The following is a 13,685-nucleotide window of genomic DNA, read 5'->3' as shown; positions in this document are numbered from 1 at the left end:
GTTTTTCTAATGACGCCTTTGACGCCAATATATACTAATTATGAAGGGGAGCGCGCGCCGAATAAAAGCAATTTTTTGGTCAAGATGTTTTGGCATTTGTGACCCGTTTTTTGTCTTCGTAAGAATCAATTTGGTATACCTAAGTCGACCAAACTTTCAAAATTCTTTTTTAAAATACGCCCCCATCGAGAAAAGACAAAGCCCACTAAGACAAAGAGACATAAGCAGAAACTTCATCAAAGTTTTGAATCGTTGTTTGGTTGACATAAAAAGAAAACATTAACGGATTAAACTTCAATTTCTTGTTGAGAATTTTGCTTTTTTCCCATCAAATGTTTTTGTTCATCAAATCACATTTCTGAAGCAGTAATTTTTTTCCTATTACTATTTGGATCACCTTTATGCTTCGAGTAGAGAGTGAGATCATAGTGAAAAAACATCAGTAAAAATATCCCATGGCACGACATCGAGACAGGGGAATTCGGATACACTATGGTGGAAACCCAAAATACATAATCAGTGAGGTGATCCGTCGGTTGCATTGGAGACAGAACTCAGTCTATACATGTACACAACAAGTAGTAGCAACTGGAACCCAATGAAGATGAAGAAGAAGTATCTGCCGATTGAGTCCATGAGAGGGGGGATTATTTCTGCCACCAGAAGAAGAGTGAGCCACTCCGCCTTCTTCATTAGGGAAATGTGTCGCAGCTTCTTCTGATAGCACATGTCTTCACACCGCACCTAATTACAAGGAAACAATTTACAGGAAGCAAGGATGGCCAGTTGGTCTGCAGGTAGCACAGAATGTTCAGACCATAGTAATTCAGAAGGAGGTCAAAAGTAAAGAAAAATCTTTAAAAAATTCAGTTTTCCTTCTGATTTTACAGCAATTTTTTTCAGTAGATTTCGATGTAAAGAGGAGCGCCCAAAATTTTCAAAACCTTCAGATCAGGCGCAGATCTAGGAATTTCTCGAGGGGGCGGATTTTCAAAAAAATATTGAAAGTTTTGTCGACCTTAGCACTTTTTGGAAAATATCGACAGTTAAATCGCGTTTTTTCGGCGCGCGCTCCCCCCTCAAAATTTGTAGAGATTGGCACCAAAGGCGTCTTTAGAAGGTCAGTCAGCCAAAATGGATATCTCAAATAGTACCAAAGGGGGGACCCTTTGGGTCGGCTGGGGGTCGAATCCCTGAGGGGGGAGGGGAGAAAAAAGACGTCCCCTCCCGCCCCCACCCTAAATCCGCTAATGCTTCAGATACGTCATTATGGCTCAAAAATCACCCAAGAGCTGTAAAAACTCAACCAAGTAGTCGGTATTCCGAACAAAAACTGTAACTCAACCGTGCACTGTGCAGTCGATAGTACCTGTTCTAGAGCGAGTCTGGGTCCCATAGTGTAGAAGAAGAAGAACGATAATGAGCCACAGAGTGCAAGAAGACGCGAGGATCTCTGGTTGTCCACTTCGAACATCAACTCCAGAGCCACTGAAGACGCAACAGTACCTAGAGAGCCTAAACAGGACTAACTTTTTGATACCGTGTAGGGTCTTGAATGATGGCAAAAAGGGAGTCTTAACATTAGCCTTGAGATGGATAGAAATTTAGAAAAGAGGCAATGAAATGTCTTGACATTATGAATAGAAATCCGACATTTTCATGAATAATTTTTCTTAGAACGTCATTATAGGGTAACGAGTTTAATATTTGCTCACCGATAATGACCCATAGCAGGCGATGTGCATGGAAACCTTGGTATCTACTTGACAGTGCACACACTATCATGGCCACCATAGTACATAGTACCGTCAGTATTTGACCTTGATGGGTGGAGAGGGAGTCCACTCGGTTGGCGAAGAAGCGACACGAGTAATAGAAAAGCACAGTTGCTCCACTGCATTTCTCTAGGAACACCAGGGCCAGCATGGTCCAAACTGCTGTCACGTCCAATCTGAAACGCCACAGAATCATTTCCCCAATTTTTATGTCCAACTATAAAGTCTAACTTTTTTGTATATACGCAACCGAACCATCAGGCAATTCAGATAAATGTATCGGAAACTTTTTTTCTAAAAAATTCAGTTTGTTCTGCCAAAAATAATGCAAAATGTAGTCCAAAATAGTCCGTAGTGCCACCATAGCATACGATTGAATTGATACTTGGACTTAAAGAAATTGAAAAAATGGATATCCTATCACTGTACTTGCTTTCATCATGCTTCAAGGCATCATGGTACTTATGGTTAAAAGTCTTGTAACGCTTAGAGATCTCGAACTTTGTAACTCGATTCATGTTATCCATAATTAGCTAGTTGCATTACGTCCTGAAGGATCTTGATGTGTCGTGTGACAGTGAGGTTGTAGCCACTGAGATGCGCCCAGCAGCGTGTGAGGCAGAGGAGGAGTGCGGGGGGTGTGTTAAGGCGACAGAGGACGAGGAGAGGAGAGACTGGATCATGGGCTCCAGCTCCTGGTAGTCGTCCACGTCATCCTCGTAGAACTGGCTCAGAATCCACTGTGCTCTGTCATCAATAGATATGCAAGTTTTATTATTTCCACTACCCCTCTAGGGGTGGAAGGAACTATGGCTTAGAAATGATTTTTCCAAGCAAATTCAAGAACTTCAAAGAACCCTCGTGGCACGCTGAGTGTGTAAAAAATTGAATCCTTTTAAGCACGATGCACCTTTCGAACAAAAAATTGCGTAACCAAGAAAATGGCACAAAGATATGAAGTAAAGAAATATTTACAAATATTCTTTGCTATTTTATACGGCGACCGGGATTCCGTATTTGACCATGTGAAGGGAATAAAAGATAGAACTGATCAGCTTTTTGCGATGAACCCATGGTAGAACCTCTGTTCAGATTGACATGCATTTTTTGTCACTTTTCTCGAATGGGAACTGTAAATTTGTCATTAAATAAGAGCTTTCAACAAAAATTGTAGATACTAAGTCTTTTCATTGTCGTCCCTCCCCTCCCAATTTAAAACGTTCGTTTCGATACTTTCTCGCCTTTTTTCTCAGTGTACATGCTTTGTTATTTAATGATTTGCGTTTTAAACCGCCCTCATCTAAGGTCGGTATCCCTCCATGCTTACCTGTCGGTCGCTCCTCTGGTTCCAACGTCACTGGGGTTATCGTATGATCGGAACATAGCTGCCACTGCCACCATGTAGCCCAGAAGGGGTATAAAGTTAAGAAGAGGGAATAGGGTTGGGGAACCCAGAAGAAAGTAAGTTCCGAGTAGCTCCGAGATGAACACGCCTCCGAGGAATGAGAGGGCAAAGAGGGTTCAAAGTATAGTAAAAGGTTAATTCACAGAATATGAATGCTCAAATTGACAAGGATGAATTTTTATGCAATACTCGCGGTAAATTTAATAATTTAGGTATTCATGTCGAATTAAATGGACTAATTTAGCTAAACCGAGATTCACGTTTTTTTTTCTTTTCCTTGTTAATAGACGGTAACTTAGTGCACATAAAAATTTATTTGCAGAGAACTTCGTCAATTTAAGGCTCAAAATTCAAAAATCAAAACAGTCAAATAAGCATTAAATTGTCTTGTTAGGGGATGTCTTCTATTGTACCGGGAAATATATATTCTATGTTTACGCTGGAAAACATTACTTTTTTTGAAAAAAAGGCCGGTATAGTCTTATGACGCTCTCTCTGACTTGAAGTAGTTTGTAAATTATGCAATAACTGTGGTTAATATAAGAACATTTTTTTAAAATACAATTATCATGCATAAAGGTTTCGGACTCGTATCCAGTGAGTTAACCTTATGAAGTGTTCTTTGGAAGGAGGAGTGACGGAGTCAAGGTAGACTTCGGCAGTGAATAAGAGGATGCCGTCTCCGAACCCTGTCACCAGTCTTCCCACCGGCAACAACCACGGGAAGCTCACGAAGCCGAATGAGAATTGCACTGCAGGACATGAACAAGAGTCATAGTTTTTCAGACTTTGATTTGAGTAAAATGAATTTTAACAAAAGAAACGAACCAGTTGAAAAAAAAAATGTAAGACTTTCATAATTTTGATTTCACGATTTTACCTCGGTTAAAGATAAAATCGTTAATTGAAACTAAAACCGTAAATTTTCTAGAATAACATAAGTTTCCTAAAAAGTTCTTCAAAAAACTTCAAAATATTACTTACTAAACTGCATATAGTTCTGCGAAAAAGCGCGGACAAAAAAAAATTTTAATTTTCAGTTGAGAAGGCGCCCCTCGCTCTTTGAGTAAATGTTTTTTTTTGCTTGAGGGCTCGTAGCTTGAGGGTGAAGCAACATTACCCAGCCCAGAAAAATAACCAAAAAAATAGCATGTAGTTCTTAAACAGGGGCACAACAGCGGTTCGCCGTGATGAGCTGTACAGCTCTTGTGTTGGTCCTTTCCCCCGTGGATAAATGGGCTTTTAAAATTGCAAACCAGTTGAAAAGAGATTTAAATGCAATTGCAAATCAGTTGAAAAGATGAACTGGAAAAGAGCCAGTATGAAACTTTTAAAATTTAAATTGTGATACTAGATCATGTTCTGCAGTGGTGCCTGTGAGTCCAATGGATGCTATTAGTGCACTGATGTACACTGTCTTCTTGCACCCTATACGGGAGGGACCACTGCAGACTAGCTGGAAAGCAAGGAAAGATGAACCCAGGGCACCCAGACTCCAGAACCCCACACTGGAACAGTAGAGCAGTCTCTCTGAATTAAGACTCCTGTGAGCTGTTTGGTTCTGCTGCTCATTTAGCTTGTCTGTCACTACCTAAAAAACACATTAAAGAGGTGATTGTGATGTGACATGATCTCGATAAGTCAGCCGACAGGTTGTTGGTTCGAGGCCAAGCGTGGATGCATGCTCATTGCTTGCGGGTGATCTGATACGATTCTGATACGATTCAGCTGTAAAACAACCAAAAAAGTTGCACGTAGGTCTCAAGCAGTTGATCTGTAACGAATTGATCAGCTTGCTCGCATATTGGTCCTTTTCTTCTGCGGATAAAAATAATATTGTTCTGATTTTAAACTTGAAGTCAAATTGGCTGTTATCCTTCCTGGAAGTCAAAATCGACCTTTATCATTTCTGGAACGTATTTTGGGAGTGATAGTTCATCCACTGTAATCAATTCTGTTGGTGTAAACTCAAGTCGAACGCGAAACTCTGGACCTCACATGCCTGACCAACAAATAGAACACACTCAAAAAAAACATTGCTGGTTGCTGTGCAAGTAGCACAGAATGTTCCCACCACATACATAAGAAAATGCACAGAGATTTTTTTTCTCTTTTTTTCTTCAAACTAGTGTCGTTTTCAAGAAGTGTTGTAATTAGAGAACTATACAAATGCGTATAATGTCAGCAAAATAGGCATAATTGTTAAAATTTGACATCAAAAAGTGAATGAAAAACAAACAACAATAAATTTTTTATTGTTCTCACAACCATTTTTTGAAAATTTTTATTGAAAAAGGAAGCGCTAATAAACTTCCAAAACTGTTTTGTTTTGAATAAAATCTTGCTTTCCTAGATTTAAAATCTACATAAAAGTTGAGTTTTTGTTTAACGAACGTTAAGCGATCGCTTTACTCACGACAAATTGAACTATAACTGAAAAATTTCAAGCCAGTTTTTCTCGGAATTGAGACAATTTTATAATAATTTTTAATTTTGTTCGAATCACACTTGAAACTGCTTTAATTTGATATCGATCGCCCTATTCTGACGAGTATTTGTTGTACCCGATTTTCTGTTAAAAAAAACAAAAAGAAAACACACCTGAATACAAAGCTTTTCGGAACAATAAATCACCAGGTGTCAGTTTCATATAACAGAACGTCATGTTTCATATAACAGAATGTAATGTTTCATGTGTAGTATTGCAAATAATACATGTAGACAAAAGTCTATTGTTCTATTTAAAGTCCTTTAAATTTTAGTCCGATTTTTTTCCATTTTTTCAAAGCTGAATTCCTTTTAATATATTCAATTTTTTTTCCACAGACTTTTTTGTCGGATATCAAAGAAAAAGTTTGTCGCCATAAAAGCTGACCGGTTAATTTGTTTTGCTTTGAAAAGCAGACATTAGAGCGATAAGCACCCGGTCTTTGGAGCCTTAGAAAGACACAAAAAAATGAAACACCTGCAAATCAGAGACGGAATGAATAACGGCTTTTTTATATTAAAAACTTCAAAAATGAGACTACTGAAAATTTTCCAAACACCTGGAAAATGAAAGATATCCGATGAAACAAAGTCCATGAAGTTTAGAATTAGACAAAGGTACTTTGACGTATTCTTGCATTAAGATTGGAACTGTCTAAAATCTTCATAATTTTTTTATTCCATTCTCATTTCAACTCGCTCAGTCGAGTTAACCTTTTCCGGAAAAATTTTCTTTCTTTCTTTTGTTTCTTTTTATTTTATAAACTTATTAAGATACGATCTTAGAATTTTTATAAGTTCCTGAACAAAAATGCAGCAGCACGGATTTAAAGGAACTGATGACCCAATACTCTGAAAAGCATTAGGTGGACACATCAATCAGCAATCTAGACGCGGACTACAGGCAAACGAAGTGTTAATTTAAATGTAATAACTAGGTTTTGACCCCATCCTCATTGGTACTAAAGACAGTTGTTCATTAATTTCTATATAAATTTCTATGTAAACTATATAAATTCATACTCTTTCTAACTAAATTTTTAAACTATAACTTTTGCCAAGAAACTTGATGAATTAAGGTGAGACTTATAACCTAGGATAAATTACTAAGCAAACAACCAGCAATGATCGGTTAGTAAACATGTAACAGAACGTAATGTTTCATATAACAGAATGTAATGTTTCATGTAACAGAACGTTGCAGATGTAATGAAGAAGTTAAAACTACATGATCGTTTTATGTTCAGACGGAGGGGACCGAAGTTCTGCATGGTCAGCCGTGGCAACCAAAAATTGAGTTGTTCAGGCCGAGTGTGACAATTCCAGAGGACTCTAGAAGGATTGCTTATTACTGTGACTAAAAAAAATCCGTTTATATCGCGGGGATTGAAATTATACGTTTAGGCTAAAAATGATTATACTTCTTTTAAACTCTTCAGACTAATCTGAATGCGTTTTATTGATAATGTTTTGTAGATAACAGTGGTAACAGCCGTTGCTAACTTTAAATGGAAACCAACTGATTTTATTCTGGGAAAAAGTAGTCTTTGGAACGTTTTAGGCCAAAATTAGAATTGCCCAAAAGCAGTAATGTCATATTCTCCAATGGAATTTTCTGAAAGTTGTGCTATAACGTAACTATGAATTCATGTATCCTCGGCATTTGATATTAGTTTTTTTTAGATCAGTTTACTTTAAAAAAAGAATTTTAATCGAAAACTGATTTAATTCACTTTTTGCCGGCACTGACAATAGGACTAATAAAACATTCTTCATCGCAATTTTCGGTTGATTTGATTTTGATTTCAGCCTAAGTTAGTTTCCTTTACCGGACCAAGGAGACATAAGGGAAATCTTCCACCTTTGAATTGTATTGCTTTCAGATGCTCATAAAAGCTGGTGATTATTAACCGAATCTTGATTTTCTCTTGTGTTGGGAATGGTTTTTGAGTTTCAGTTTTTTTCTGCATCATGTTCCGGCGGTAACACTTAATGTACTAGTTCTTGTCGGTTTATGCCTGGATAAGCTTTCGTGGCCAATTCAATGCCTGTTATAAAAACCATTGCTTTTGGGTTTTTTGCTTGAAAAGAGACATACTGCATAAGGTGATTAGCACTCCCAATCATCAAGGTGAGATAAATGCTCATCGTGTGTCTAATTAAATAAACGTCTAATCAAAAACTCTGTCTGCATTCGTGAGTCCTTATGTTTGACTTGAATGTCTTCGAGCATGCTGTTTTTTTTCTGTGTTGACGGTTTTGCCTAGCCCCAAAAATTGCGAATGAATGACGTTCGGATCATGTGTAGATCATCTTGTTGCAGACGTAATCAAACCTGGCAAAAAAATTATGGAGCAAACCGCATGCATAAATTTTGCAACTGTTTTAAAATTTTGCTAGCCAAAATCAGACACAAAAATTCCGATCAAATATTTTAAAACAAACTTCGTTTTATTCTTATGCTTTGCTTAATTCTAAAATCAGATTTTGAGTGAGACTGACATCGGGTTTTGCTTGTGATTTTTTCTTACTTTTGCATTTGTTTTCAAAATTTGTAACAGAATGTGTTCATACGTGATTTAGGACTGTGTTCAGACTTTGACTGTGACTATGTTCAGACTTTGCTTGTGACTATGTTTGAACTTTGGGATCTACTTAACAATTACTCCCCTCAAGAAAACGGTATAATTGTTTAGTAGAATTTTTACGATCATCAAAGATCAGCACAATTGGAACTTTAAATACATACAGTGCTGATTTCAATTAACCGGACAAAACGCTTTAAACTTGAAAGTTAAAACCCGTTTTTCTCAAATTGGGTTGATTTTAGGTGAAAACTTATGAAGACAAAACTTGCTTAAAATTTTAGCAGAATTAATATGGTGTAATTTGTTTTGCAAAATTCGGGCCCAAAATTTTATACCCAATTATATCAAAGTGAGCCTCTTACTTAGCCCAACAAACTTTAAGAAGGGTATAATCTCCAAAATATTGTATAAATTAATTTATTTTTGTTTGATAGACAAAAAAGGTCGTTTTTACTATATAAAATACCAACTATTTATTTAAAAACAGTTTTTAAACAATTTGTAACTTTTTTTGGAGATAAAACTCTTCTTAAAGTTTGTTGGGCTAAGTAAGGGGCTCACTTTGATATAACTATGTCTGTGATCGACCGGATTGTTTCGGCGTAATTTTTGATTAACTAAAAAAAGCCAAAATGACCCATTTTTGGGGTAAAACTTTGGGCCCGAATTTCGCAAAACAAATTACACCATATTAATTCAGCTAAAATTTTAAGCAAGTTTTGTCTTCATCAGTTTTCACCTAAACTCAACCCAATTTGAGAAAAACGCGTTTTAAATTTCAAGGTTTGTCCGGATAATTTAAATCAGTACTGTATCTTGGTCCGAAGACTTAACTTCTTTCCTTTGTTTGTTTTATAATACAAAATTTGTTTAACATATAGTAATCATTCCATGGTTTTATTCGAAGAATCTTAATCTATAAAAAGGCAAGCTTTTCAAAAGTTTCATTATGCAATACTCAGTTTTTTTTTACTTCATTCCATGATCCTGTAACTGTTTGAACAGCAGTTTTTGCTTTTGTTTCTATAATGGACGTAATGATGCCGCATATACTACTCTATGCACCAACCGAGTTCAGATCCATTCCGTTTTTCAATTCTTTCCCTCAGAAGTGAGTTTAGGTGTTTTTTAGACAATTTTCATCCGATTCTTCGATGGCTTTCCCTATCGTCTTAACTTTCCCACTCATGGTTTTTCGAAACCTTTTTTGTCGTCCCATCAAGACAGCCAGAATTGACGGTTAGTTCCTGTCGGTTTTACTTGATGTTTTAGTTCTTGTCGGTTTATGTCTGTATAAGTTTTCTTGGGCGATTCAATGCCTAGCTTAGGATGGTTTTCGTATCCTAAGATATTGATTTTGGGTTTTTTGGTTGAAAAAAGACATACTACATAAGGCGATTAGAAAAAACGACAAAAAAGAACAAAATTAGTACTCCCAGTTGTCAAGGTGAAGCAAATGCTACTCGTGTGTCTAATTAAATAAACGTCTTATCAATAACTCTCCTTGTGTTCGTGAGTCCTTATGTTTGACTTCATTGTCTTCGAGCATGCTGTTTTCTTTGTGTTGACGGTTTTGCCTAGCTCTAAAGATTGCGAATGAATGACGTTCAAATCAGGTAAAGATCTTGTAGTTGCAGACGTGTTCAAAGCTGGAAAAAATACTGGAACAAACCGCAAGCATAATATTTGCAACTGTTTTAAATTTTTGTCAACCAAAACCAGACACAAAAGTTTCAATCAAATATTTTATATAAAACTTAGTGTTATTCTTATGCCTTACTTAATTCTAATATCAGATTTTGAGTAAGTTTTTGGTCGGGTTTTTGCTTGTGATTTTTTCTTATTTTTGCATTGTTTTCAAATTTTGTAACAGAATGTGTTCATACGTGGTTTAAGACTGTGTCCAGACTTTGACTATAAATATTTTCAGACTTTGTTGGTGACTATGTTTAAAGTTTGAGATCTACTTAACAATAACCTCCTATCAAGAAAAGGGGGTAATTGTTAAGTAGAATATTTTAGTCAAATTTTTACCATAATTAGATTTCAGCAAAACTCGAATCTTAAATAGAAATCTCGGTCCAAAGACTTAACTTCTTTCCTTTGTATGTTTTATGATAAAAAATTTGTATAACATCTAGTACGCATTCTATTGTTTTATTCGAACAGCCTTAGCCTATAAAGAGGCGAATTTTTCAAAAGTCTCATGATCCTATTCTCAGTTTTTTGTTTTACTTCATTCCACGATCCTGTAACTATTTGAACAGTAACTTTCACTTTTGTTCCTATAATGGACGTGATGGTGTCGCATATACTCTATGCACCTATCGATTTCAGTTGACGTGTAGTTTTTTTGCATGAATCAAACAGATGATTTAAATTTGCTAACTCTTCATCGCATAGGTAGCATAAGGGTTGGCTCTTAGACTAAATTTCCATAATAGTTCTTTTTTACGATAACAGTTTTAAAAAATGCGATGAAAACTTTCTTTTCAAAGCAACTTAGTTGTCTTTTTTTAAACAAATCGTTCAACCTAACCCTCCAAATTTTGTTGGTGAACGTTAAATTTTTAGCAACTGCACGCAATCCTTTTTTTCCATGCTTTCTCCAGAAGCGAGTTTTTTTTGGTTTATTCCAGACAATTTTCATCCGCTTCTTCGATGGTTTTCCCTACTGTTTTAAGATTCCCACTCAATGTCTTTCGAAACTTTTTTTTATTGACCCATTATGACAGCCAGAGATCTCTTTTCTGTTCTTCCTCGCCCTAAAAAACTTTTTTGCCGTTCTTTTTTTGTCGCTACAGTTTTTGGTGTCAAATTTGGCCAGGTTATTTCTTCTTTGATCAAAGATCTCTACAAATGTTCGATTGCTAACTCTGGCTTCGTCAAATTTCCTTAAATTAGTTTTGGAGAATGCTTAAGGTTTTTCGTTATTGAAGTTTGAGTTAATTGGGTTTGTCTAGCCATATGAGAAATTTTCTTTTAGTAATTTTGAATCTTTTTCTTGGTTTAATAAAATGTTCTTTAATCTTTGAAGTTATGTTTCAAAATTTCTTAGCCTAAATAGCTTCAGAAAAAAGAAAAACTTATACTTTTCGCAAACCGATGCGATCAATGAAATAAATTGATATAATTCATAGTTTTAAGGCTTGAATAGCTTGCTTAGAAAAACTTATATTTTTCGCAAAACGATTCGATCAAGGAAATAAATCAAAATATTTTATAGTTTTAAGGCTTGAATAGCTTGCTTAGAAAAAATTAAGTTTTTTGGTGTTGTTTTCTGTTAAAAATGATTCAAATGTTGGCATTTTGAAAAACTTGACAATCCATTTAAGAGGCGTTGATAGAACTTAAACGGGAAGACATACTCATACCAAAAAAACCGAATGGCTTACAAATATCTTTAGCTATTTAGAAATCAATTGTCACTTATGTGAAAGAGTCAAAAGTCAAAATCAGTCAGCTTTAGGCAGTTTAAATGGCGTTGATCGGTTGAAACTTTCGCGCATTCGGTCGTTCTGTTATGCGATTTGCACCCAACTTAAATACCTCAGAGGTGTTATTGAGGACGACGTGATTAAAGCCGATGATGGATGAGACGACACAGCAGGCCAAGTAGCTCAAAAGCACCGTCTGCTTCATCTCATGGTTCAATATTAGTTTAAATTTAACCAAATAACTCAAGTCATTGCAGATCATGAAAGCTTATTAAGTATGGAAGCTGATCGGTGATAAATATAACATGTGATTGCCTGAATATTAGATTTTGTTCAAATAATGAGTAAGATCGCGTTTGAAACAAGGTCTAACATCATCAGTAGTCAGGGTCACTTTGTAACTTACGAAATAATTTTTATTTGCATGCTTTTGAACAATTTTGATTACTTAAGATCGTCTACTTAAGATTGAAAAATTGGAGCTCTTATAAACAAATTTGATTTCGCGTGATTAGCTGTAGATCCGAATGATGATCAATGACATGAAGCTAAAGCTAAATGTTCTCTTTAGACCCAGATATAACTTTCGCGAAAAAATTGTTCATCAAAAGTTTGTGAAAATCGCTTGTGTGGGATATTTTTTGTGTTATGGGCAATAGGAGTTTTACGTCGAAAATAATCAATGTGGGTCTTTGTGGCGGTCCATTTTGTACGAAACGTTCCTAAGTTTTTGATCTAATCCGACTCAAAATTGATGTCTTTAATATGATACCACTTCTCATACCACGTCAGGCGGATGTGTTTTTGGTATGACGTTATTCCCCCTTTTCAGAGTTTTGACCCACACACCACCCATAGGGTCCCTCCTTTGGCATCTTTTACGAGATTCATTTGCTCCTGGCTTTCGGCCCCAAAATATACTAATTTTGAGATACAAAACCATTCAAAAAAGCCTAAAAACGTCGTTTTTGATCTGTTTCTTTTTTACAACTATCACTGTGATGAATTTGGCTAAAAAACGGTCATTGAAGTATTTATGGAGAGTTCGGAACAAATTTGAACGACTAATAAAAAGTCGGTCTATCACCAATCTAACCGAAAGGGATGAGATCTATCAGCTGCTAACAGTAAGTGACTTTCCTTTATCGCCGGCTAGCGATGCGAGCTGTCACCTTCTAAAGGAAAGAGACTGTGATGACATACAATTGGCCATGTTTATGATGGTGGTCCAGCTACTCTTGTTTGGGAACCGGGCGAAGCAGCTTCGCTGTTTATTTCCAAATGCATCCTCCTTATTTCCAAATGCATCTGGTAGGGAGAAGAAAGTAACTGCCCGAGACTCTCCCGTTTCTCCACATCGTCCCCCGCACTTTTTGGCGGTACAGTACGCCTTGATCTCCGTAGGCTGCCATTAGCAGACTTCCGTGGATCAGTCTCGACGGTTGTCATGTCCCATGATGTTAGTCAAGGTCACCTAATATGTCACCGGATAATATGACTTTGGAGTTTTTTTAAATATGAAAGCCATGTTTGGAATTTGAAAAGGAAAATTGTCGGCTGCAAACACTACAAAAATATTGTATTTTAGATGTTTACATTTCTGAATAAGATCATGCAAATGAATTTCATCCTTTTTTGAAATTCAGAATTATGAAAGACGCTCTCTAAAACTTTGCGGTCGGATTTATTAGATAATTTGTATAACTGTATTTCTCAAGCAAATTTTTCCAGGTTTGTTGTCAAGACAATTTGCGAAAACTTAAGCGAAAGAAGTTGAGCTAAAAGTAAGTTCTTAACGCAGAAGTTATGAGTAGCAGACTGTGTGCTAGTAGACTAAAACCAAAATAGAGTGCTGCTCGTACGCTGACGGTGAACAAGCAGACCAACACTGACGGTGTGTTGAGGAACATACATTCAATATCCTGCGGACCAAAAGATGCGCTTATTATAACCAAACCACTCTGTATCGACCTACTCTAAAGCATACTGTACT

The 13,685-nt window shown here is 36.3% G+C and overlaps 2 protein-coding genes across 2 annotated transcripts; both read right to left on the bottom strand.

Annotated features, from left to right (window-relative positions):
* Positions 1-289: 289 nt before the first annotated feature.
* On the bottom strand, positions 290-3,306 carry LOC134842607 (uncharacterized). The gene is made up of 5 exons (XM_063859021.1): positions 3,103-3,306; positions 2,322-2,522; positions 1,716-1,951; positions 1,370-1,515; positions 290-744 (listed from the first exon to the last, which is right to left on the bottom strand). The coding sequence occupies exons 1-5, from the start codon at positions 3,174-3,176 to the stop codon at positions 517-519; spliced, it is 885 nt and encodes a 294-aa protein (XP_063715091.1). The 5' UTR covers positions 3,177-3,306; the 3' UTR covers positions 290-516.
* A 441-nt stretch (positions 3,307-3,747) lies between these two features.
* Positions 3,748-12,006, bottom strand: LOC134841650 (uncharacterized). Its single transcript, XM_063857683.1, has 3 exons — positions 11,805-12,006; positions 4,555-4,771; positions 3,748-3,932 (listed from the first exon to the last, which is right to left on the bottom strand). Exons 1-3 carry the CDS (start codon positions 11,952-11,954, stop codon positions 3,748-3,750), a joined length of 552 nt encoding a protein of 183 aa, XP_063713753.1. The 5' UTR covers positions 11,955-12,006.
* Positions 12,007-13,685: the final 1,679 nt, after the last annotated feature.

The sequence above is a fragment of the Symsagittifera roscoffensis genome, chromosome 3 (genome assembly GCF_963678635.1).
Source record: "Symsagittifera roscoffensis chromosome 3, txSymRosc1.1, whole genome shotgun sequence".
Taxonomy (NCBI): Eukaryota; Metazoa; Xenacoelomorpha; order Acoela; family Convolutidae; genus Symsagittifera; species Symsagittifera roscoffensis.
Note: the sequence above shows the minus strand (reverse complement) of the source record. Positions and strands in the feature narration are given on the sequence as shown.